Source organism: Chrysochloris asiatica, unplaced genomic scaffold (genome assembly GCF_000296735.1).
Source record: "Chrysochloris asiatica unplaced genomic scaffold, ChrAsi1.0 scaffold00045, whole genome shotgun sequence".
Taxonomy (NCBI): Eukaryota; Metazoa; Chordata; class Mammalia; order Afrosoricida; family Chrysochloridae; genus Chrysochloris; species Chrysochloris asiatica.
The window spans coordinates 10409546-10437262 of NW_006408563.1; the positions used below are offsets into that span (position 1 = coordinate 10409546).

The 27717-nt window shown below is 41.1% G+C and overlaps 1 protein-coding gene across 1 annotated transcript in view; it reads right to left on the reverse strand.

Annotated features, from left to right (window-relative positions):
• LOC102838328 (aldehyde oxidase-like) overlaps nt 1–27717 on the reverse strand; it is a 94212-nt gene that overhangs the window by 58569 nt on the left and 7926 nt on the right. The window contains exons 3-10 of the mRNA XM_006862037.1: nt 25124–25220; nt 23911–24019; nt 22470–22596; nt 18544–18605; nt 12331–12420; nt 10054–10134; nt 8016–8160; nt 5933–6025 (exon numbers count right to left, since the gene is read on the reverse strand). Coding sequence (XP_006862099.1) covers nt 5933–6025; nt 8016–8160; nt 10054–10134; nt 12331–12420; nt 18544–18605; nt 22470–22596; nt 23911–24019; nt 25124–25220 — 804 coding nt within the window. The remainder of the gene's footprint in view (nt 1–5932; nt 6026–8015; nt 8161–10053; nt 10135–12330; nt 12421–18543; nt 18606–22469; nt 22597–23910; nt 24020–25123; nt 25221–27717) is intronic.

Here is a 27717-nt window from a genome sequence, read left to right on the forward strand (position 1 = left end):
CGTTTTTTAAGTTCAGAAGCATTGTGCTGAAGCATCACTGTGTCTTAGTTGTCAAAGGCAGAAAATGACAGCTCAACCCCAGGACAGAGAGAAATGTCAAGTGTCTGCTGTACTGTCTGAGTCCTCTCCAGAGCTGTGGGGGCCCACGGTGAATCAATCTACAGTCTCTCTGTTGCTGACTGAGTACCAGAGCTGTGGGGTGGGGATGGGCTGGTCTTATGGGTAGGAATAGTATTCCCAGTCTCAGCTCAATGAACAAGCAATTAAAAGCAAGAAGTGAAGAATAGTAACGAATAGGCGGCAGCTATTGTTGGGTGTCACTAAGTGCATTTTTGACTCATTGGCGTCCTTGTGAAAGAGCAGAACTGTCCCACGTTGTGTCCTTGGAAGCAAGTCACCAGCTGTTTCTGCTGCATAACCTCTGGGTGTGTGGGGACCACTGATCATTGCACCACTAGGGCTCCTTAAGTGGCAACTTGTTTGTTGTTGTGACCTTATAGAGGGTTTTCAAGGGATGGCTAGTGGGTTTGAACTTGTAGTTAGCAGTACAGTACTTATTTTACAGTGCAAAACCAAGACTCCACAATAGGACTTCTTGTGTTGAGTGCTGTTGAGTTGGTTCTGATTCCAGCGACCCTGTATATTGTTTCTGAGGAGTGGCTGGTGAGTTTGAACAGCTGGACTAGTAGGTGGTTAATTGTTGTTAAGTACTGTGAAGAAGGTTCCTACGCAAAATGACCCTGTATGTTGTGTTAGGTGCCATCAAGTCGGTATTGACTCATAGCAACCTTATGCACAGCAGAACAAAACACTGCCCGATCGTGGGCCAACCTCACTACTGTTGCCACGCTTGAGTCCATCAATGCTGTCACTTGGCCAATCCATCTCACTGGGGGTCTTCCTCTTTTTCTCTGACCCTCCACCTTACCAAACATGATATCCTTCTCCAGTGACTGGTCCCTCCTGACAATATGTCCAAAATATGAGAGTCGAAGTTTGGCCATCCTGGCCTCCAAGGAGCTCTCTCGCTGCACTTCTTCCAAAACAAATCTGTTGGTTCTATGGGCAGCCCATGGCACTTTCAATATTCTCCTCCAACACCATAACTCAAAAGCATCAATTCTTCTATGGTCTTCCTTATTCACTGTCCAACTTTCACACGCATATGAAGTGATTGAAAATACCATGGCTTGGGTCAGGCTCACCTTGGTCCTCAAGCTGCTGACATCTTTGCTCTTCAACACTTTAAAAAGGTCTTGTGCAGCAGATTTGCCTAATGCAATACGTCGTTTGATTTCTTGACTGCTGTTTCCATGAGTGTTGATAGCTGATCCAAGAAGAATGAAGTCCTTCACAACTTCAATCTTTTCTCCATGGATAAGAATGTTGTTTATTGGTCCAGTGGTGAGTATTTTTGTTTTCTTTATAATGAGATGTAATCCATACCAAAGGCTGTGCTCTTTGATCTTCATCAGTAAATGTTTTAAGTCCTCTTCACTTTCAGCAAGCAAGGTTGTATGTATCATCTGCATATTGCAGGTTGTTAATGAGTTTTCCTCCAATCCTGATGACACATTTATGGATGCAATGTTGTCCATAGCTTGTCATGATCAATACAATCGAAAGCCTTTGCATAGTCAACAAAGCACAGGTAAACTTTCTGATATTCTCTGCTTTCAGTCAAGATCCATCGGACATCAGCAATGATATCCCTCATTTCATGGCCTCTTCTGAATCCGGCTTGAACCTCTGGAAGTTCTCTGGCAAATATGATTGTAGTCGTTTCTGTATTACCTTGAGTAAAACTTTACTCGCATGGGATATCAAAGAGATTGTCTGATGATTTCCACATTCCGTTGGGTCACCTCTCTTTGGAATGGGCACAAATATGGATCTCTTCCAATCAGTAGGCCAGATAGTTGTCTTCCAAATTTCCTCGCAGAGATGAGTGTCTCCTGTGCCACCTCACTTTCTTAAAAGATTTCCATTTTTATTCTATCAATTCCTGGTGCTTTGTTCTTTGCCAATTCCTTTAATGCACGTTGGACTTCCTCCTTCAATATCATTGGCTCTTGATCATATGCTACCTCTTGAAACAGTTGAACATTAACCATTTCCTTTTGGTACAGTGACTCTGTATTCCTTCCATCTTCTCTCGATGCTTTCTGCATCATCCAATAATTTGCCCAGAGAATCTTTCAATAACGAAAGTCGAGGCTTGAATTTTTTCTTCAGTTCCTCCAGCTTGAAAAATGCTGAGCATGTTCTTCCTTTTTGGTTTTCTGACTCCAGATCTTTGCACATTTTGTTATAATATTTGGCTTAATCTTCTTGAGCTGATCTTTGAAATTTTCTGTTCAGCTCTTGGATCTACTCATTTCTTCCATTTGCTTTAACTTTTCTATGCTGGAGAGCAAGTTTCAGTGTTTCTTCTGATATCCATTTTGACCTTTTCCTTCTTTCTTGACTTCTTAATGACTTTTTGCTTTCTTCCGTGTATGATCTTCATGTATGATCTTCTGGTCTTCGGTCTTCAGTGTTTGATGTATCAAATCTGTTCTTAAATGATCCCTAAATTCAGGTGGGATGTATTCAAGGTCATATTTTGGCTCTCGTGGACTTGTTTTCATTGTCTTCAGCTTCAGTTTGAAGAATACCACACGTCTGTCAGTTTGTTGTGCCGTGGTGGCTTGTGAGTTGCTGTGATTCTGGAAGCTATGCCACCAGTATTTTAAATACCACCAGGGTCACCCATGGTGGACAGGTTTCAGATGAGCTTCCAGACGAAGACAGACTAGGAAGGAGTGACGAACTACTTCTGAATATTTAGTCACTGAAAACCTTATGAATAGCCGAGAAACAACCCTGTATAGAGGCTGTGAATCTCTGCTTAATCAACAGAACAGCAAAGGAGTAAAAACTGGGATCAACGTGTTTGTAAAGGCAAACTATGCCTTCTTTGATTTGTAGTTAGCAAAATTCTCAGTGCATTTCCCCCGATTTGTGTCTCTCCAATGTGCTCGAGCAGATAGAGTAATCTGTAGTAGAATTGTGAGCTCACCACGAGTCAGTGAGCAATGAATTCACCTGACCACCAACTAAACAGGCAGTAAGCAATTCAGCACAAACTTCCACCAGTCACTTCCAAGCCATTTACTTTATTGACTTTTGGGGAGTGTATTAAATTCCTTCATGTTATTTTACTGAACTCTGGAAAATTTGAGTTGCTCAAAGTCTGGTCTCTAGAGGTGTATAATGTTAAATACTTCAAACTCTAGTTGGGCCTTCATCTCATCAGTGGGTTGACTTGCTTTGAGATGGGCAGAAACATCCCTGCACTTTTGACTAAATTTATACCATGTATGTGCATGTGAAAATTATTTACAGTAGCTTTAAATAGTTTGTAAAATTGAAGACTAGCCAAGAAGCTTTTAAAAGAGTCAATAATTTTTCTCTTCTCCTTTTGGAGATGATGTATTGAAAAAATAAACATAATCCAAATATGTTAAGCTTGAATATTTTCCTTCATTTTTAAATGTGAAAATGCAAGATAGATAAAGAGTCCTGGTGTGGCGCTCTGGGTTAATACGCCAGACTGCAAAGCTGTTTGAACTGAAAGGTCGGTGGTTCAAGCTCACCGGCTGCTCCTCAAAAACCATATACAGGGTCGCTATGGGTCAGAACCAACTCGACGGCATTTAACAACAAGATAGATAAAATGAAGGGGAGAGCTGCCATTTATCTGGTTATTTTAATAAGTACAGATTTCAAACTCAGTTTGGAGTTTAGCTATTTCCACTGCTCATGTGTTTACTTCGCTGAGTGCTAGGCAGGACACAACTTTACTGAGAAAATCCCATTTACTGTCATTCTATTCTCATTTAAATCCAAATCTGGTTACAGAACCTAGATTGTATTCCATTGGATTTTGAAAAGCTTCAACTTTAAAATTTTCAATTCTCAGAAAGGGGGTTTGATTTTAACTACATGCTTCTCAGAGTTCATGGGCCCATAGAATAAACATGTAGCAGTTTTCTGAAGCACTTTGTATATTAGAGATTTTCAGAAAACAAACAAACCATAAAAACAATCAAACCAACTATGTATGAGATATGGATTAGCATGTAAAATTTAAATATTTAACTTAGAATTATAGCTGTTGCAGGCATTTATTTCCTGGAAGTCTGAGGTCAGGAGTCCATCTGAGCACGTGCATTCTTCCCCCAACTAGTTACTCTGCATACTTGAGGGCTTCAGGAAAAGTCTGAGAATCATGGAAGCCACTTTAATTTTAAGAAGGCTTATGGTACTAGAAAGGAGCTCTCATAGTGTAGTAGTTATGAGTCGGGCTGCTAACGTAAAGGTCAGTAGTTCAAAACTACCAGCCCATTCCTAGGCAGAAAGATAAACCTTTCTGCTCCTATAAAGATTCATAGACTTGGAAACCCTATGCAAGGTCGCTGTGAGTCGGAACTGACTCCACGGCACTCCCCCACCCCATGGTATTAGAAGAGTCTCTGGGTGGGTTAACTTGTTGGACTGCTAATGGAAAGATTGGAGGTTCAAATCTACTCAGGGGTACCCTGGAAGAAAGTCCTGAGCCTTCTGCTTAAAATGGTTGTTTATGTCCCTTAACCCACCCACTCCACTACTTCCCCTTTTCTCCTTTCTTCCTTGCACACAGCAAGATTTCTTCTCTTTTGTTCAACAGCATTCAGGTGTGCTGTCTGATTTGCCCAGGGCTGAAACTATGAAATGATGCTGGGTAAAACCCTAGGACAAGTGCTTTCCCGTGTTGATGGGTGGGGTGAGCCAGGAAAAGCAAGCTTTAGTGGTGCAGCACACCATAATTGGTTAATGCTGGTTAGAGCCATGATGGGTCCCTACCCTGCCTACCACTGACTTCCATGAACATGCCATAGTCTGTCTACATGTCAGTCTTGACTAAAACCTTCGGCTCAGTAGACTTTGCTTGCGTAAGTTTAAGGACGTTATTATCACCACATCAATCCATGACATTAAAGTTTCTGACCCACTCATTTATTCATTCTTCTACTCATTCATTTATCAGTCATTGGCTGAGTACTTCTTAGATATACATACAGTGCTAGGAATTCTAGGAGATGAAAAGAAGAGTAAAATAAGATTGCTTTTATTTAAAAAGGAGTCCCTGGGAGGAACAGAGGGTTCATGTGCTCAGATGCTAACCAAAAGTTTGGACGTTATAGTCCACCCAGAAATACTGCAGAGGAAAGTCCTGGTGATTTACTTCTGAAGACAATCCTCCAATGAAAATGCTAGGGAGCATAGTTCTACTCTAACACACCTGGGTCATGCATTGTGGTCAATTCGACAACAACTGATTTTGTTCTTTTTGTGTGCAAAAACTTGCTATGCATCTTGAAGGCAAAGTCTTGAGTGTTTTCTTCTTACTTTGAAAGTTTCCACTTTGCCTGATGTAGTTCTTTGCACACAGTGGGCCACTAAAGGTGTTGTACTGATGGGGGATGCTTGTCCAGGCAGACCCCCATGAGACAGGCAGTATTCAAGCACCAGAAACACATTTCCTCCCCCAAAGATTCCACTTCTATGGAATTGACTGTCTAAATAAATGATGGACAGTGACAATTCTTTCTCTTCACTTTCAGGATCAAAGTGACCGCAAATTTATCTTCTTCTCTGGATCACCATGGCATTTTGTGAACAAGAATCCTGCAGATGACTGAGAATTCTTGGGTGATATCATCTCAATACCTCATTTTGATAATAACATTTCATGATGGGGATATTACATCATATCAGAAAAATGGGGACTGGTGGGACATAGGCCATACAGTACCAATGTAGAAAGAGGTTCTGAATTGTCAGGAAAGTATACGTTTGATGCAGACATCATTTCACTGATACTTTACTGAGGAAACCTGGAACTCACCACCACTTGTTTTGGATACCACATACAGCTCAGGAATTCTAACAGGAGAGAGGAGAATTGAGTGAAAACGCTCTTGAGATTTCATGGCAGGTCCTGAAAAGTGAATATATTTTAGAAAGAATTAGGAAAGAGGAAATGTTTTTTGACAATGAATTTTTTTTCTATGTTTTCTTGTGCTTTTGGTGAAAATTTTCACAGCAAATTATATTTCCATTTAACAATTTCTAAATGTCTTGACACTGATTACATTTTCACAAGATGTCAACACTATTCTTATTTCTGTTTGGTAGTTTTGTTTCCTTTAGTCTAGTTTCCCTGCCCTCCCTCTTACCTTTTCTCATCTTTGCTTTTGTGTAAAATTTGATGGTTTTGGTCTTACGTAGAAGTTTTTAGAGAAGCACAATACTCGAGGGTGATATTGTTTATTTTCTGTTTATCTAGATGAAAATGACCTCCAGGAGTCATTTCAGTTCAGAGTTTAAAGGTTATTTCAGGGTGATAGTTTAGGGGGTCCCTGTAAGCCCATCTGGTCCAGTGAGTATGTACTTTTTATGAATTTGGATATTGTTCTACAGTTTTCCCCCACTCTGTCAGGGTCCATCTATTATGTCCCTGGTCAGGATGGTTGGTAGCCGTAGCTGCACTTCATCAAGTCCTGCTGGTCTCAGGATAGATAAGGCCATCTTCCTTGCAGTCATTCAGTGCTGTACACTAACGGCTTCTTTGAGTCTTTGGTTCCTTTTTTCTCTTTGGTACCAGACAACTAGAGGCCAATAGTTGTAACTTAGATGGCCTCTCTCAAACTTTTAAAACCCCAAACTAGGCCATAGTCCGTAATCTTTATATATTATAGTATGCAAATTGATTGAATTGTCCCACAGTATGATGGTTTTAAGACTTCAAACTCAGAAACCAATCCAGCGAGGTATTTGGTTATGTGTAAGAAATATCTATAGTTGTGCCCCCTGTATGTTTTATTATATATATAGCACACACATACATGTGTACCTCTAGATACACCTACATATGCACATGAATATGCACGCATGCTCCTACCTATAAACATACATGCATACCTACCTACCTATGTAGCCATAATTTTTTTTTAGGTTGTTGTTACAAAATTGCATATGTTATAGTCATTACCAAAATATCCCTTATTCTTGTCTTAGTGAAAACATTTACCTTGGCCAAGTTGTGCATTGGTAGTGAAATTTTTAAAAAAATATTTGGATAAATTTAAAAAAATGAACAATACATGTCTATAAAGGCGACGATCATTTAGCCCTGCCAAGTAAATGTATAGAGCATGTGCCCCAGTATATGTCTATTTACTTATTCCTACCTTCACTACACTCAAGAATGGAAAATAAAAAGAATGAGAGGTTGTTGCACATGGGCATCAAAAGATACATACATGAATATTTATAAAAGTCAAAGCAGAAAACAGCTCTATTTCCTTCAGCAATAGAATAGATGATTAAATTGTGTCATATTCGTATAATATTGCTGAGTGCAACAATATGAGTCAATCTCAGGTCAAGTATGTTGAATGAACAAAGCAAATTATACAAGAATATTAGGTCAGTCTATTTATATGAAGTTCAAAAATATGCAGAATGAAATGACACATTGTTTGGTGTTAAAATATGTGGCATAATAACAAGACAATGGAAGCAATGGATCAACTCACAATTCAGACTAATGAAGACTTTGAGAGGGAAGAGAAGGGGGTGTTGATTAGAGAGGATCCATGGGGGCCTTCAAAGTTCTCGGTTTTAAACTGGGTGAGAGGTGATAACTGGATATGCACTGTATTTTTAATTTTCCCAGTCATATTTTATAAAATCAAAAATATCTATTCAATATTTAGCAGAAGCAAAATGAAAAAGAATGAGATGGATGACAAAAAAGCAAAACAAATCTCCAAACTATTCATACCTCAAGGGGTCATCCTGTCAATTGGAGACTACTGACTTGATTATAAAGGGTGTAGTTTCTATAGGCCTAGAACTGAGAAGGGGACAGGAAGCCCCACTTGGCATTAACAGTGGAAGGAAGGAAAACCATTGTCAGCACTTACCCAGGGAGGTGTTGCCCAATATAAGAGGGGCTTCAGGGTGTTTTACTTTCAGTTCCAGGAGATCCTTGAGGGTCCCAGGGGAGATCCAGGTAACTCTCTCTCCATGAAAAGTAAGAGTGCGTTTTTCTGGGTTCTCTGCCATTCTCTACAGGCAAATGACAAGTGTGTGGGCATGTGTTCATATCTTTCTTCTTGGGTTATACAAGGTTCAAGGTGGTGACATGTTCCTCTAGCGATTTCAGGGTTCTGGGATCTACTTGTCCCAAAAGATACCAGGTACACTCATTGGCTACTATTTGAATTTCCATAATTAGATATTCACTCCTTGAGCTTAAGACTTGTTAAAATGCAGCTCTTTAGATACCAGTAATAATATAAGCTTGTACTTGTTACCGACCCTTCAGTATGGATTTATTTAACATAATTTAGTCTCATGGCGTTAAAAACCGTAATTATACCAACGCGCCTAAAACAGTATCTCTAGGGAACGTGTCCTTTGAAATCCATACGCATACATCTCCTCTTAGATGTGTAAGAGACAGATCGGATTTAATTTGTCTAAGACTGAGCACCTTATGCCCAAGCCCTTTTCTAAGTCCTTCTCCACCAACAGGGAAACCTCAATTGGAAAAATTCCCTTCTTCTCTAGTGGTCACCCCATCTCTGCAAATGGCCATTCCATCCTTCCAATTGCTTAGTCCCCAAACCCTAGAATCAGCCTTGATTCTAATCTCTCTCCCCTATCAGCAGGTCTGTCAGCAAATCTTCCAGGCTCCTTTCCCAAAATAGAAGGGGCTTCAAAAGATTCATGAAAAACTGGAATTGAAAGATAAAGGAATTTTTCCATGGACTTTTTGATGCCCCTCTGTATATCCAGAACCCAGTTGTTTTCTATGACGGTCACTCATCAACTGGTTCAGCCATCGCTGTCTCTCATGATGGCAATAGTCCCTAACTGAGCTTGCTGCGCTTTTCCTTGCCTCTCTGCAGGCCATTCTTAATACAGCAGCCAGATGGCGCCATTGCGATGCCAGTAGGATCATAGCCCTCCTGTGTAACCTTCCTCTGTCCAAATCCCTGAGCTTCTCGTCTCACACAGCCAACAGCGGAAGGGTGCACATGATCTGTACCACACAGCTTCTGCCCTTCCTCTTGCTCACTCCATGCAGGTCAGCCTGACTTTCACTCTGGTCCCTGGTGGACTTCACACTTGCTGCTCCCACTGCCTGGATTAGTCTTCCCCCAGATGTCCTCATGGCTGGCACCCTTACTTCTTCAGGACTTTATTCAAATACTACCTTTTTAGAGACATCTCTGATCAGGCTATTTAAGATTTCAGTCTCCTCTTCCACAGTTCAGATCCCTCATCTCTGTTTTGTTTTCTGCCCTTTACTCTCTGACATTTTGGTTAGCAGGCAAAAGTGCTTAACCGCTGTGTAACCCCTAGACAACCCTGTGGGGTAGCTCTGAGTCTAAATCAACCCAACAGCACCTAATAACAACATATATTCAGGATAAGCATTTAACTGATAACCATGAGGCTGGATTGCTGTAAGTTGGAATGGTCTTGATGGCACTTAACAACAACAACAAAAGCAGTGCCTGGCATGTTGCTGAAAGAATACGTATTTGTTGAATGAAATGAATGAGCACATCAGAACCTCTTCAGAAGTAGTTACTTTATAAAATGGGACCACTGGCTGAATGAGAAGAAAGACGGAGGCACAGATGGGGAGATGGCTGAAGAACAGGGAAGGCTCCTGAACTAGAATGGCCAGAAAGATCAAGTCAGAAGCTGGACAAAGTTGTATCATTTGGGACAGCTATTACGGACACATTGTAAAGGACAAAGAAGAGTAATGAAGAAATCAGCCTCTGCCGAGGCTTCAAGGAATGTGCCACAGGGTCAGTCAGGGGTCAGAAAGGAGACATCTTGGTCAGATCAAACAGTTTCACAATATGACAGTTTCACAGGTAGGAAAACTGAGTTAGAACCAGTGGTGTTGAAACAAAGACAAAAACACCCAATTCATCTTACCAAGAGTTCTGGGGGAAATATGAGCTCCTGGGTAGAGTCCAGTGGCTGGAACTCCTCTTTCACAAATAATTCAGTGCACATCTTTAGAAAGGAAGAAGATAGTCTGTCAGCCCAGTTTAATTGGAAGCAGCTTTGTAATTATTTACATGATGTAGCAGGATGAGTATAATGACACTCCTATTCCACTTGGGCAAGGAGCTCTGGTAGCGTAGTGGGTACGAATCGGGCTGCGAACCTTAAGGTCAGCAGTTCGAAACTACCAGCCGCTCTGCGGGAGAAAGAAGAGGCTTTCTACTCCCGTAAGGATTTACACCCTCGGAAACCCTGTACAGGGTCGCTATGGGTCAGAACCGACTCGATGGCACTTAACAACAACAACAACATTCCACTTGGGCAGGGAAATAGTTCAAACCAAAGCAAGTTTAAATAAGAAACATTTAAACAAGAAAAGACTAATTTTCCACTAATATGATACAAAACAAAAGAGTACTCTATGAAATACTTCAAAGAGTATTCCGTGACACACCAAGACATTTTATGAAAAATGGTCAGAGGTCAAATAAGTTTGGAAATAACTCTTGCTGTGACCTCGTCACTATCACCTGTCCTGCCAACCCAGGATTCAAACTGTTAAAAGCCCTAAGAAATTCTTCAGTTAGAGTAAAAGTGGCCATAAACATCTAAACATAAGTAAAACACACCCAACTATATGCACATACGCACACATCTTTATAAAAAAATTATGGTGAGAATATAAATAAAATTAGCCATGCCAACAATTGTTACATTCAGTGATACTGATTGCATTCTTCAGGCTGCACACAACCTCGAGCTTTAATATCTATCTTGTGGTTTTTAGCTGCTGTTGAATTGGTCACCAGCTTAACAGGATGACAGGCTGTCCCATCCTGTGCTATCCCCATGATTGCTTATGGATTGGACCATTGGGATCCACAGAGTTTTCTAGCTGACATTTACTGAGTGGTTACATTTCCAAGTGCTTTTACATGTGTTAGTGATTTATTTAGTCCTCAAAGCAATTATATGAAAGCAATTACAAAGAAAGCAATGATTCTTCATTTTACTTATTAGGAAACTAAAGCACACTGAGACGTTACCTAACCTCTCCTCCCGCCTGAGTTAGGTCTGTTTTAGGCTAGGAAGATGCTTATTCCCCCATTCCCAGAGAGCTGAGGAAGATTGGGCGAGAACTGTGGGAAGCAGGGCTGGAGGTGGGTGTAATGGAGAAGAACCTAGGCAGACACCAGAGGGACGAAGGTCTGGGCTCACTGTCAGCTCTGTCCCAGCTTGCTCTCTGATCCTTTTAGTGGAAAAGCATTTAAACTTTTTAAAGATTGTTGTTGTTAAGTGCCACTGAGTCAGTTCCAATCAATAGTGACTCTATAGGGTTTCTGAGGAGCAGCTGGTGGATTTGAACTTCCAACCTTGTGGTTAAGAGTTCAGTGCTTATCCTGTAGCACTGCACCAGGACTCCTTCGAAAGATTGTTATGGTTAAGTGCTGTCGAGTCAGTTCCAACTCATAGCCACCCTGTTTGTATAGGGTTTCCGAGGAGTGGCTGGTGGGTTTGAACTGCCGACCTTGTGCTTAGTGGTCCAGTGCCTATTCTACAGCATCACACCAGGACTCCTTCTAATGATTAGCTGGAAATAAAACATTTTAAGGGGCCATTGTGATAATTAGGTGAAATAGCTTTTTGTCCCACATTCATCCTCTTTTACTGTCTGTCTCTCTGAGGTCTTTCTAGTTCCAGAAGGGAACCTTGTAATTGATCCTCATAAAGAGTCCTTGTGGGACCATGGACTGAAGCATTAAAGGTTAGCATCTGAATGGTCAGTGGTCACATTAGCTGGAATGAAGAATGGAGACAATATCTGGGACAGTCATGCCCTAGGGTCAGTTCTTCTTTCTCTTGTCTGATTAGGGTATTGTTTTATAAGCAGGGAAACATCAGAATATGGGCTTCTGTTGTTGTTCAGCGCCATCAAGTCGGTTCTGACTTACAGCGAATAGGATTTCCAAGGAGTAACTGGTGGGTTTGAACTACTGACCTTATGGGTAGCAGTCCAATGCTTATTAGATCGGCACTTTATCCAGCTCCCAAATGAAAAGTGGTTTTATTCATGCATGCACTTACAGATGCAAGTAAAGAATAATCACCCAAATCAACAAGCACAGTTTCAACAATGCACCGGCCCCAGACATTGTCAGGCCCTTAAGCAACACTCTCAGGAAAAGAACAAAAAAAGGGACTCACCCTGCTTTTCTGACCAAGTGAGGAAGAATCATTTTCTCCTTGATCCAAGCAGCATTTTCCTGTTCCTTTCTGCTGACAACCATCTGATTCCTATGAGAGTGAAAGGACTTACAATTCAGAACTTTTCTTTGGGCAACCATAGAAAAGCTTGGCAATTTAAGTGAGATTTCAGACTTTTAAAGCCACCTTTGGGGGTTTCTATTAGAACACAACATTGGCATAGGTATAATCACAAAGTCTTTCTCCATTTCCTTTATTTTTCTTTCTAAAAGTAACAAATGTGGTGGGGCTGTGTGGCATCGAGTCAGTTCTGACTCATAGAGACTTTGCTCCTCATGGGAGCAGAAAGCTTCATCACCTGGTAGACTGGAACTGCTGACCTTTTGGTTAGCAGCCCAACTCATAACCCACTACAACTAGTACTTCTTAATTGTAACACGTATGAAATATATAAACTACATAAAATGCAATCTATAACATATAAATATACAAAAGTAAAACATATAGAGTATGTTGTTGCTGTTTTTGTTAAATGCCATTGAGTCAGTTACTATTCATACAGCTTTGCAGGAGTAGGAAACCTCATCTTTCTCCTGCAGATAGGCTGCTGGGCTTAAACTGCCAGTCTTGTGGTTTTGCAGTCCAGTGTGTATCCTACATAGCCACCTTGTTCCTCATATAGTATAAAAGTGTGTAGTATTATTGTTGTTGCTAAATGCTATGGAGTTAGTTCCAACTTATAGCATCTCTGTATAGAGTTTCTGAGACTGCAAATCTTTGTGTGAGCAAAAAGCCTCATCTTTCTCCCATGGAGTGGATTGTGGGCTTGAGCCTCTGACCTTCTGACTCGCCATATATAGTATATATAGTATGTTGTTAAGTGCCATTGAGCCAGTTCTGACTCATAGTGACTCTGTATAGGATTTCTGAAGAACTGCTGGTGGGTTTGAACCACTGACCTTTTGGTTACCAGTCCAGTGCTTATCCTATAGCTCCACACAAAGAGTATAGAAGTATAAAAGTTAACTGTCATTGCCTTGTTCCACTGATAACGTTTTGATATACCATATATTTGGCTTATACTTTGTATTTTACCTTTTTGTTCATTTATTTGCCTGTTGTTTAGCTCACTTAGTTGCCTTCCCCCCCCCCCCTTTTTTTTTTAAACTGTGAACATCCTCCATATCATCAAAATGCCCTTAAAATATAATTTTCCATCTCTGGCTATCCCCAAAATTGTTGTTGTTTTTAGGTGTTGTAGAGTTGCTTCTGACTCAAACATTGCCTGGTCCTGTGCCATCCTCACAATTGTTAAGCTTGAATGCATTGCTGTGTCACAGTGCCAATCAATGTTGTTGGGGGGTCTTCCTCTTTTTGGCTGATCCTCCACTTTACCAAACATGATATCCTTCTCTAGGGAATGGTTCCTCCTGATAGTAAGTCTGAAACATGAGAGACGAAGTCTCACCATCCTGGCTTCCAAAGAGCATTCTGATTATACTTCTTCCAACACAGATTTGTTTGTTCTTCTAGCTGTCCATGGTACTTTGAATATTCTTCTCTGACACCATGACTCAAATGCATCAATTCTTCTATGGTTTTCCTTATTCATTGTCAAACTGCATATGAAACTATTGAAAATACCATGGCTTGGGTCAGGCACGCTTTAGTCCTCAAAATGACATCTTTGCCCTTGAACACTTTAAAGAAGTCTTATGCAGCAGATTTTCCTAAAGCAAAATGTAGCTTGGTTTCTTGACTTCTGTTTCCATGAATGTTGATAGTGGATTCAAGCAAAATGAAGTCTTTGACAACTTCAATCTTTTCTTCATTTACATGGATGTTATTTATTAGTCCAGTGGTGAGGATTTTTGTTTTCTTTACATCAAGATGCAACCCATACTGAAGACTATGATTTTTATCAGTAAGCATTTTAAGTCCTCTTCACTTTCAGCAAGCAAGTTTTATCGTCTGCATATCGCAGTTTGTTAATGAGTCTTCCTCCAATCCTGCTGATGCATTCAGCTTCATATAATCCAGCTTCTCAGATTATTTGCTCAGCATAAAGATTGAATTGTTGTTGTTGTTAGGTGCCATCGAGTGGGTACCGACTCATAGCAACCCTATGCACAACAGAATAAGCATGGTGAAAGAATACAAACCCGGCACACATCTTTCCTTACTTTAAACCATTTAATATTCCCTTGTTCTGTTCAAATGATTGCCCCATAGTTTATGTATAGGTTCCTCAGGAGCAAAATTAAGTGTTCCAGGATACTCATTCTCCTTAATGCTCACCATAGCTTGTCATGATCCACACAGTCAATAAGACAAAGATAAGCATCTTTCTGGTATTCTCTGTTTTCAGGCAAAACCCATCTGAAACCAGCAATGATATTCCTTGTTCCATGTCCTTGTTTGTATCCAGCTTAAACCTCTGGCAGTTCCCTGTCAATATACAGTTGCAGTCATTAAAAATTATCTTTAGCACAATTTTACTTACATGTGATATTAATGATATTATCCAATGACTTCTGTATTCCCTTGGGTCACCTCTTTTCGGAATGGACACAAATATGGATCTCTTCCAATCAGTTGGCCAGATAGCTGTCTTTCAATTTTCTTGGCATAGATGAGTGAATGCCTCCAGTGCTGCATCAGTTTGTTGCAAGATTTCGATCTGTATTCCATCGATTTCCAGAGACTTGCTCTTTGCCAGTGACTTCAGTGCACCTTGACTCTTGATTATATGCTATTTTTTGAAATGGTTAGACATCAATTATTTGTTTTTGATATAGTGACTCTCTGTAGTCCTACTATCTTCTTGTGATGATTTCTGCATCACTCAATATTGCAAGCCAAGGCTTGAATTTTTTCTTCATTTCTTTCAACTTGAGAAATGCTGAACATGTTTTTCTCTTTTGGTTTTCTTACCCTTGGTCTTTGCACATTTCATTATAATACTTTGTCTTCTTGAGATGCCCTTTGAAAATTTCTGTTCAGTTTTTTTACTTCCTTATTTCTTCCACTTGCTTTAGCATCTCTATGTAGGAAAGCAGATTTCAGAGTCTCTTCTGACATCCATTTTGGTCTTTTCTTTCTTTCTTGTCTCCTTAATGACCTTTTGCTTTATTCCTGTGTCATGTTCTTGATGTCATCCCACAACTCTTCTGATCTACAGTCATTAGTATCAAGTGCATCAATCTGTTCTTGAGATGATCTCTAAATTCAGGTGGGATATGTTCAAAGTCATATTTTGACTTTTGTGGAGTTGTTTTAATTTTTTTCAGCTTCATACTGAACTTGCATATGAGCAATTGAGGATCTTTTCCCCAGTCTGTCCCTAGCTTTGTTTTGACTCATGGTATGAAACTTTTCCATCGTCTGTTCCTACAGATATAGTCAATTTGATTTCTGTGTATTTCATATGGTAAGGTCCATATGTATAGTCATCTTTTATGTTGTTTTAAAAAGGTATTTGCAGTGAATAAATCATTGGTCTTGCAAAATTCTATCATGCGATTTTCAGCATTGTTTTTATCATCAACGTCATATTTTCCAGTTACTGATCCTTCCTCTTTGTTTCCAACCCTTGCATTCCAGTCACCAGTAACTAACAATTCATCTTGATTGCATGTTCGATCAATTTCAGACTGAAGAAGTTGGTAGATTTCTTCAATTTCATTATCACTGACTTTAGTGCTTTAGTGGTTGGTCTGTAAATCTGAATGATAGTGTATGGATATTATCTTATCACAGCATTATACTTTAAAATATATCTTGAAACTTCTTTTTAATGATGAATGCGACACCATTCCTCTTTATCATTCCCAGCATAGTGAACCATACGATTGTCAGATTTACAATGGCCAATACCAGTCCATTTTAGCTCACTAATGCCTAGGATATTGATCTTTATACTTTCCATTTCATTTTTGACAACTTCTAATTTTCCTAGATTCATACTTCATACATCCCATGTTCCAATTACTAATGGATGTTTACAATCGATTTTCCTTATTTTGAGTTAAACTCCATTAGTAAAGGAAGGTCACCAAAGCTTTACTCTATTTGCGTCATCATGGTCAGCTATACTTAGAGGAGGCAGCTGTTTCCCAGTTGTATTTTGAGTGCCTTCCAACCTGAGGGGTTCATCTTCTGGCACTATATATGATAATATTTTGGTGCTATTCATAATGTTTCAGTATTCAGTATTTTGGTGCTGACAGTGTTCCACTGCTCTTCATAAGGTTTTTCAGCGACTAAACATTCAGAAGTATTCTGCCTCTCCTTCCTAGTCTGTCTTAGTCTGGAAGCTCAGTTGAAACCTGTCCATTGTGGGTGACCCTGCTGGTATTTAAAATACCTGTGTCATAGCTTTCAGCAACACAGCAACAAGCAAGACACCCAGCATGACAAACTTACAGATGAGTTGTTTGTGTAAAATTTGCTATTGATTCATACTTAATTTCCCCCCTATATCTCGTACTTATAAATAACATTGTAATAATTAGTTTTGCATATACAGTTTTGTGCACATCTTTGGATTTGGATTTGCTTCTTAGTGTAATTCCCAGCGGTAGAATTAATTGATGAAATGCTTTTCTGGGAGGTATCAATTTATGCCCTCACTAACATATATAAGGAATCATGCTGACTCCAGGGGATAAGTACTAGACTGTGAACCACAAGGTCAACAGTTTGAGTCCCCCAGTAGCTCCATGGGAGAAAGATGAGGCTTTCCATTCCTGCAAAGACTTTTAAGCCTTGAAAATGCTATACAGGGCTGCTATGAGTTGGCACAACTTGATGGAACTTCAAAATAATAACATATGTAAGATTTAGCAATACTAAGTATCCAGGTGCTGTTGAGTTTTTTTCCAACTCATGATAATCCCATGTAAGGGCTTTTAAAACAAAATATTATTATTTTTTTTTTTTAAAAAGGTAAGCAGCTCTCCGGGACATTTGGGGTCTGCATTGGGCTAACTGGGATTGATTGACAATCAATGCATTTTAAAGCAGCATTCCATTGCCTGGTCTTTCATTTTCTCATTACTTCCAAATTTGCCTCTTAGAGTTTCTTCCTCAAGTACATTTGTCCTATATATCTCTTAAAATAATTTCAGGGATTTCAGTAATCAGTTTCTGCCCAAGTGTCTCAAGCTGCCATCTTCCTGTCTCTGTCCAAGAAGTACAAACAGCTGAGCCAAGCTAGTAGAGCCTCCTCTTTTACTTAAAGCTCAGAGTTTCTGTGATTGGCCGGGAGCTAGCAAAATGGCAAGAAGCCAGTTTTATTTTGGCACAGTAGATACAAGCCTTATTCTGACTAGCAAGGAGCCTCAAATACTGTGTGGGCACCACACTCTGAATGTCTAAATCAATCCATTCCTCCAACAAACAGCCGATTGCTGGCCACTCCTAAACTCAGGAAAGAAGTTTGCGTAGTCTCTAGAAGTGGGAAATTCTGTGGTCCTGGATACCCAAAGCATGATTAGAAGAGTGAGGGCTCCAGGTAGGTAAGCCATGTTGCCCCACAGACTTCCGGGAATGTTTGCAGTAGTGCCAGAGAGGGGTCCGCTAAAGTGCAGAGTCCATTTTGCTTGGGTCTATGGATGGTACAATCAGCAGAGAGCAATGTGCTTATCTGCTCCTGGTCTCCCCATCAAATGTTACTCAGCATATACAACATCCTCAATAACAGTAGCAGCACTGTTGAATTCTTACTAAGTGCTAAGCGAGACTCTGTTGTGTGGTTTACCTGTGATCTCTCATTTGAGCTTCACAATGATCCAGTGAGGCAATTTGGGGATGGATTTTGGAGTCTACTCTGCCTATTCAAATTCTTTATCTGCTCATTCCTTTCCAGCTGGCCAGGATTCCTGGTACTAACTTTGTATCACAACTCAAAACTCCATCCCCTTTCTAGTCTCCTTTGATTTATGTGAGCTTTCCCACCTGGAAAATGCCTGGATGGCCGAGTAGATCACCTGAGTATTCTTTGTGGCTTTGATTTGACAACAACCACTTCTTGCCATCTGTCCTCTACAAGTAGCTAAAACTCCCATGAGGTAGTTATAACTAACACTCAAGGTTTCCCTTATATTCTGCTTAGATAGCCTACATAATTCAATTCCTATGTTTCCAGTCTTCACAAACTGTGACTGTCATTTGTGCATATTCTGCAGAGTGTTCACACAGTCACCTACTCACCATGCAGAAAGTTCTTCCACTCGCAAGAATCGGTCGATATCCAGTGCAGCGGCATAGGTTGCCTGATCAGAGAAGAAATGTAGTTGTCAATGGTGGTGGTTGTGGTTGTGGGCTGTTGTGTTGGTTCCGACTCACAGTAACCCTATATAGGGTTTCTGAAGCTGTAAGTCTTTACAGGAGCAGAAATCCTCATCTTTCTCCTATGGAGTGACTGGTAGATTCGAACTGCTGACCGTGCAGTTAGCGGCCCAACTCCTAATCCACTAAGCTACTAGGCTCCTTATAGTTGTCAGTAGGTGTAGGTGTTATTTTAGCAGGCTTTATTTTGAACACTGAAACAGACCCAACTTTTTTTGTTTTGTTTTGTTTTTGAGTGTTTCATAGCTGCTAAACTTTTCAGTGCTGTTTTCTTGTCATTAGAATACTGTCCTCCCTACCACTTCCATTCCAGTTTTATTCTCTGTCCTTAAGAAGACACTGTATGAAAAGGAGCCCTAGTGGCATAATGGTTGGACACTCGTTGGTTCAAGCTCTCCTAGTGGCTCTTTGGGAAAAGATCTGGCAGAGGACCTATTACAACTAAGTGGGATGCATCCTTTGGACCCTGGTCCCTGCATTGTGAAGCTCCTAGACAGGGGATGACTGACTCCAAGATGCATGTGGAGATCTCTAATGAATGTTGGATCTACAGATGTTGAAAGGAGACAAGAACCTTTCCCCAAAACAAATGGGAAAAAAGAGAGAGAGAGAGAGAGACCGAGAGAGAGAGAGAGAGAGAGAGAGAGAGAGAGAGCGAGCAAAAAAGCCTTCTCCTAGTGCTGGTGCTCTGCACATGGATTTCTAGCCTTCTATACTGGTGTGAGGAGTCCTGGTGTGGCACTGTGTGTTAATGCGCTGGACTGCAAAGTTGGTTTGAACCACAAGGTAGGCAGTTGAAGCTCACCAGTTGCTTCTCAGAAACCCTATATAGGGTCTCTATGGGTTGGAAGCAACTCAACAGCACTTAACAAAAACAACAAAGTGGTGTGGATAAGAAGAGGACTGCTAACTGCAAGCTTGGCAGTTAAAACCTATCAGTTGCTCCTTGGGGTGGGTTGCTATGAGTCAGATAGATTTGATGGCATTCAACCACAACAGACTGTGAGAAAATAAAGTTCTGTTTGTTAAAGTCAAAAAGAAAACGCAAATGACCTGACATTCTGCTACAGTAGTGCTTGCAGCCTGGAAACCTCTATGGGGCAGGGCTACTCTGTCACATAGGAGTGCTTGGAGTTGAAATTGACTTAATGGCACAAACAAATACAATATATATGCACTGCTATGGATTGAACTGTCTTCTGAAAAAGTATGTGCTATAAATCCTGGCCCCTATAGCTGTGGCTGATAATCCCATTTGAGAATGGGGTTCTTATGTTGATGGGATCACATTAGTGTAGGGTGTGTTTTAAGTCAATTTCTTTTGCGATAAAAAGAGATTAACAAGCAAATGAGCAAACTGAGACAGGAGATGAGAGATGCCAAGCCACATGCAGATTGCCCAGAAGCAGAAGATGAAAAGAGAAGGGAACCTTTCTCCACATCTGTCAGAGAAAGTCTGCCCTTAGAGCCGGCAACCTGAATCCATACTTCTAACCTCCTAAAGTGTGAGGAAATAAAATTTTGTTTGCTAAAACCAAAAAAAGAGATAAAAAGATAACACTCTAGCCAGTAAGATCTTTCATCCATCTTGCATTAATTAATTTATTTATATATTCATGCAACAAGTATATATTCACAACAACTATATCTCAGACACTATTCAAGATTTTGGGGTACCCATAACAGGCAATTTAGACAATTTCCAAGGCTCTAGATGGAATTCTGGAGTCCTGGTGTGGCGCTGTGTGTTAATGTGCCAGACTGCAAAGCCATTTGAACTGCAAGGTGGGAAGTTCAATTTACCAGCTGCTCCTCAGAAACCCTATACAGGGTCCCTATGGGTCAGAACCAACTCAATGGCACTTAACAACAATAACAAGATGGAATCCTGGGGTGACCCAAATGGTCAACATGGGCCTGCTAAATGAAACGATGGATATTTCAGTCCACTCGAGGCACCTTGGGACGAAGCACAGCAGGAAGATCTACTTGGGTAAAACCAGCCACTAAAACCTACTACTCTGACACACACTAGTTACCACGAGCTCGGCTCCACAGCAGCTAGTTGCTTTTTAAAAAATTAATTGACTTAAAAATGTTTTTTTTCTTTTTATTATTCTTTATTTTTATTATTTTATCAAACCCTTGTATCAAGGGCTTTCAACAGATTGAAGCCAGGAAGTTGCTCTGCCACAAGTGGGTCATCTTTGAATGGTTTAGCACCAGGCTCTCCACAATGTGTGGTGTGTGGCAGGGCCAGCCAGTGGAGACCGTGAGGGAATGAACCAAGGCCCCACTCTGCTGCTGCATTGGTTCTCCTGGGTGAGTTTCTGATTTAGAAGCATTCAGTCATAATCCCATAGATGGTAGCTTTGCCCATTGGCTCCTCAGTCATGCACATCTACCAAATGTCTGAACCTGCGGAGCGAATGGTTTTTAAGGTACTATGGCCATGAGGGTGGGTGTACAAGCAGAGCACTCATGTACCATGGACATGTTGCCAGCAGTGCTTCTCAGTGGGTCAGTGAATCAAAATCCCTGGGAAGTGGGGTTGTGGTTAGTATAGGGTTTCCAAGGCTATAAAGCTCTGAAAGAGTAGAAAGGTAGTATTAAAAATGGCGATCCTTGATTCATAATATTTGAGGTAGGCTCTGGAATCTGAGTTTCATAGATCTGCAGGTACTTTTGTAGAGTTTGAGAACCACAGGTTTTCAATGATAAAGATTTGACCAGGCTTTATGGACAAAGTGCCACCAAAGAACTTCATAAATGCATCTAATGTTCTGTATTGGAGCCGAGAGAGTGAAGGGGCTGGTGCATGAGATGAGTGTGTCTGTGCTCACCTGTCAGCACTCAATCTAAGACTAAACCAAACCTATTGCTCTGGTAGCGTAGTGGCTATGAGTCGGGCTGCTAACCTCAAGGTCAGCAGTTCCAAACTACCAGCTGTTCTGCAGGACAAAGATGAGGCTTTCTGCTCCTGTAAAGCTTTATAGCCTTGGAAACCTATACAGGGTTGCTATAAGTTGGAACCAACTCTACCATTGCCCTGGAGCTGATTCTAGCTCACAATGGCTAAGCATATGGCTGCTAGCCGAAAGGTCTGAACCCAGGAGAAAGATGAGGCAGTGTGCGGCCATAAAGGTTGTTGTTGTTGTTAAATGCTGTCGAGTCAGTTAGGACACATAGCAACCCTGTAAAGGGATTCCGAGGAGTGGCTGGTGAGTTTGAACCGCCAACCTTGTGGTTCAAACTGAACTTGTGATCCAGTGCCGTATCCTGCAGTGCCACACCAGGGGCAGTTCTGCTTTGTCCTATAGGGTCCCCATGAATCAATCTAAGATCTCGTGTATAGAATGGATCACTTGTTTAGGGATTGTTGGCATCTGAAAAGGATATTTATTAGTGCTGAAAGCGGGGTATGCTCATGGCCTCCATTTTAGCAACTTAAACATATTGCAACATTTAAAGGATCCTTTTGATATTGAAGGATCCTTAATGAGCAAAGCCAAGAAAGTGAATGGATGGAGAATTGGGGGCCAAGGTAGATGTTTGGGCCACCGTGCCATGAATGAGTCCTGTGGAAGCGGTTCCAAGCATTTGCTCAGACAAACAGGGTGTCACTTGCCATTCTTCTCTACTCGTGGCTGAACTGTGCCTCCTTTACAAACAGCTGAAGGGACTCCTACACGTGGCTGGGAGGATGTTAGGGGTGGGGTGGAGCAGCCTTTAGCATAGTTGGTTTCTGACCTCAGGTGGGTGGTAGGTTTTCTCCATGTCAGACTTACCCCCAAGGGCTTCCGTGAGCTGCTCCTCTGAGGGCTCCGGGTGGTTCCTCAAAAGCGTGTACATGGACATCACCATCCCAGGGGTACAGAATCCACACTGGGTGCCATGACTCTTGGCGATCCTCTCCTGGAAGGACACATGCCTGGTCAGAGGCTTTGCCTTCCTGTGGTCACCACCTCCTCGCGAGGGTTCATGCCCTTGCCATAGTAGAACTCACTCCCTGAGTAAATGAACCCCTCCTCCTCATTAGTCTGCGATCATCTCTTCACCAAGTCAGATTGGATGAGGTGACTCAGATGCCATATTCCATCATTACAATGCTTTCCGAAGGTCAAATACCTAAACCTTTCTACTTGTAGAGATCAGAATGTACGATAATGAAATCCCAGAATTCAGGTTTCTTGACCTGCATGTAAACATCCAGTCCAACTTTCTGTCCAATAGACATGGAACTACTCACAATGTTGATCATTCTGGTTCTATGACTCCCCAAGCACCATGACAATGACATGACAATGACATGCATGCCACAGTACTCCTAAATCTGGCCTGTGCATTCTGGTTTCAGTGTAGGATTTGGAGAAATGATTAGTCTGCTAAACTCAGTTTTAGATTCCACTCTTGGTCCACGGCCCTACCCACCAATTCTGATTTAACTCCTAAAATACTCCATGTCCCAGAGGATAAGCCTGAATTTTATCCTGTTGATCTGGGAGACATTTATTCTAGATTATAGTCTGATAAAGGATTACGAGCAGGGCCTGTAACCGCAAGGTTAGCAGTTCAAATTTACCAGTCTTGAAACTACTGGTGTGGCTCTGTAGGATTAGCGCTGGACTGCTAACCACAAGATCAGAAGTTCAAATCCAGCAGCTACTCCTCAGACACCCTATACAGGGTCTGTATGAGTTGGAATTGGCATTTAGCAACGACAACTGCAGGAGGAAGATGAGGCTTTCTGCTCTTAGAAAGATTTACAGCCTTGGAAACCCTAGGCAGGGTGGCAACGGAATCAGTGATACGTAAGCACCATCACCACCATGATCTGTTAGGAGTCCTGGTGTGGTGCTGTAGAATAAGCATTGGACTGCTATCCAAAATTTGGTGGTTCAAACCTACCAGCTGCTCCTCAGAAATACTATACAGGGTCGGAATTGACAGCACTTAACAACAACACGGTCTGATAAGCATCAGTCTGTATTTTGATAATTCTGTTATGATTCAAGTAGCAAGAGTAAGAAAAAAGATGCTAATCTAATCTAATTCAGACAGATTCCTAGCCTTCTCTGAAATAATTTACCAGATGCCATTATCCTGACCAATATGCATCCAAAGCTTCTACTTACCTGACTATAACCTAGAGACTCAGGCAGCACAGTGAACACAGTATTTGTTCAAAAGATAAAGTTAGAAAGTGAGACACCTGGGATGTCATCTTACCTGTACAGGGTGAATCCTGGTTTTGATGCTTCCAACACCTTCCACAGTGGTGATGGCAGTTCCATACAGAGAGCAGATGGGCACCAGGCAGGCGGTGACGGAAAAGTGTCTTTGCAAGAGAAGCACAGGGGAAATGAAAGGTGAACAACAGCTTGTGGGGAGACCACAAGCAGACCAAGGGCAGCAGAGAACTCACAGCAAACTATGACTCAGTCTAGGGGCTGAGGAACTGAGGGAGGGCAGGGGATTGAGTTTAGAGTCCTTTCTGCTGACTCTGTATTAGCTATAAGATTTTGGGGATTCCTGGGGAGAATCTGGACATTAGAAAAAGTTTCCAAGCCCAGAACAGATGGACCTGTGGGAATAGAAATGGACTCATGTCACCATGACTGTGGTTGGCGCATTAGCACCATAACAACAGAAGGCACACACCTATGTCCCTTACCCATATCTATATGTTTAGGGGGAGTCCTGGTGTGGCGCTGTGTATCAGCACTAGACTGCGGACCGCAAGATTGGCAGTTCAAACCCACCAGCTGCTCCTTGGAAACCCTATACATGGTTACTATCATTTACAACCAACTTGATGGCATGTAACAACAACAACAAATATATTTAGGAAATTTTTTACTTGTTAATTTTAAGCTTTCTGGATAAGGTCATGCAACAATAATGGATAGCCTGTATTTTAGACCATCTCTTGCTTTCTTGGCTAATAGATTTTGGGGAAGCTCAAGTTCTAGAGTCTAGCTCTTAATTAAATATTGTAATCATAGCCCAAGATCCTAATCTATGGGGCCTTTGGCCTAGCCCAACAATTGAAATAGCATTAACTTCAGAGCCACAGAACATGGGTTCAAGTCCTTATTCTACCACTTACTAGAGTATGACCTTGAAAAAGTCACTTAAACTCTTTGAACCTCATTTGTAAATTGAATTGAACTAAATTGAGGTTTCTTAATCTGGCGTGCATCAATGTGACTTGGAAGGGTCATGAGCTACCTGAAACTGTATGAACAATGTAACTAGAGTATGTATTCTCTGAATAGATGGTTCATAGATTTATCGAGCTTTTTGAGGGATCTAAGATCCAAAGATGGCAAGAATCACAGGCTTGGTGGACCACTGAAAATCTCTTTCAGCTGTGAGATGAGACTAGAAGCCTGACAAAGAAACAGTATACTCTGAGTTTCCAGGCTTCTGGGAAGGATACCTTATCTTCTTGGATGTGGGATCGAGCCTGGACACCATCACGGTACACGCCCCGCAGCCTCCTTGTCCACAGCCATACTTTGTTCCTGTGAGGCGTACTGGAAAGACGTAGTCAAGGAAAAGATGTCAAGATGGATAGAATTGTCTCTATGGTGTCACTATCAAGAAGGATCTTCTCTGGAGGGAGAGGGGTCAGTCTAAGGAGTCATTCACCTACCTTAAAGTCTCTGTACAGGCTACTCCATATTTTATTAAATGCTGTGTGCCCCTGGACATATTAATCTGCCCCTGCCTGTTTTTTCACTTGCAAAAAGAGAAGGTAGACCTACTTACAACAACAACCTTCAAAGGGCCCTGGTGGCACAGCACCTTAAGCATCGGACTGCTAACTGCAAGATTGGAAATTCAAACTCATCAGTGGCCCCATGAGAAAAAGATGAGGCTGTCTGCTCCCCTAAAGATTTACAGTCTTGGAAAACCTAAAAAGCAGTTCTACTTTATCCTATATAGGGTTGCTATGAGTAAGAATCAACTTGATGGCAGTGGATGGGTGGTGGATACTTCACCTTCACAAGATTAACAGAATCATTTTGTAAGATAACACACACAAATGCCCTTTTAAAAATCCTCTATCCGTATATTGCTGTTAGTTGATCTCTAAGCGATTCCAACTCGTGTGTACTGAGTACTGCGCTCCGCAAATGCCCTTTTAAAAATCCTCTATCCGTATATTGCTGTTAGTTGATCTCTAAGCGATTCCAACTCGTGTGTACTGAGTACTGCGCTCCGCAAATGCCCTTTTAAAAATCCTCTATCCGTATATTGCTGTTAGTTGATCTCTAAGCGATTCCAACTCGTGTGTACTGAGTACTGCGCTCCGCAGGATTTTCAAGGCTTTTTGTTTCTGAAGCACCTCTGCGTGGTTTGAACTGCTAATGTTTCAGTTAGTATTTGAGCTTGTAACCACTTGTGCCATCCATTATTATGTCTTCTGGGTTCCAATCATAATTGAAAGAGTTTTACTTTCAACAGTTCAATTATGACTAGTTTTGTCCACTAATTTGTCTTGCATTTGAAAACAAGATGGTGAGAAATCCCCAACCTCATTTCAGATCCTATCTTTCATATTCTGATGCTCCTGCTTGGTCCAGGTTCTAATTCCAATGAATCCCCAGCTCTCTCTTTTAAATCCAACCTTCTTCTGACTCATGGCCCATTTCCACACAATTGATGGGATTGGGTACAATTAATTGGACCAAGTAAGTAGGTTTCAGAATCACAAACTCAATTGTTATTACATTAAAAAAACAAAACAAAATTATAGGGTTTGTCCATTTAAATTAAGAATTCTAACCTCCAATGTTTATCAGAGCAGTTAAGTAGGTTGAGTGGACTGGCTGTAAGGAGTGCTCCTACCCCGTTTTATGTTGAAAACAGTCTCAGGGCCTGTTCACATCTAGGCAAGACTGTTGCTTCACAGGAAAGACTACCTTCTCATTTTTTATGAGAAGTTGGAAATCTGGATTTTTAAAATAGAAAATTTCCTGATTTATAAATATTAAGCATTAACAATAATAACAATAAACCTCATGTAGTCTTTTAAAGAAAAGTGTCCAGCCACCAACTCCACCACTTTGTCATTCATATTACTTAATTCTGGCTGAAAGAACTGCAGAAAAAAATTCAAGGCTTGACTTACAATATTAAAGGATTCTAACAGATTCCAAAGGAGCTCTGGTACCATACTGGTTATGAATTGGGCTGCTAACCTCAAGGTTGGCAGTTCGAAACTACCAGCCATTCCATGGGAGAAAGATGAGGCTTTCTGCTCCCGTAAAGATTTACAGCCTTGGAAACCCCGTGCAGGGTCACCATGAGTCAGAACCGACCCCACGGTATTTAACAACAACAACAACAACAACAACAACAGATTCCTGGTGGTGTGCTGTAGGATCAACACTGGACTGCAAACCATAAGACAGCAGTTCAAACCAACAGCTTCTCCTAGGAAACCCTATACAGGATTGTTATGAGTTGGAACCAACTTGACAACACTGAACAAAAACAACAATGGACAAAATATTGAATGATGCAGAAAGCATCAAAAGAAGATAGAAATAATAGACAAAGTCACTGTACCAAAAACAAATGGTAAATATTTAACCATTTTAAGAGGTAGCGTATGATAAAGAGCCAGTGGTACTGAAGGAAGAAGTCCAAGGTGCACTGAAGGCACTGGCAAAGAACAAGGCTCCGGGAATTGATGGACTACAAACTGAAATCTTGCAGTAAACTGATGCAGCACTGGAGGCACTCACTCAACTATGCCAAGAAATTTGAAAGAGCTACCTGACCAACTGATTGGAAGAGATTCATATTTGTGCCTATTCCAATGAGAAGTGACCCAATGGAACACAGAAATCATTGGACAATATCTTTAATATAGTTGTTGCTGTTGTTAGGTGCCATCGAGTTGGTACTGACCCATAGCGACCCTATGCATAATAGAATGAAACACTGCCCGATCCCGGGCCAACCTCACCGCTGTTGCCACTCTTGAGTCCATCGATGCTGCCACTTGGCCAATCCATCTCA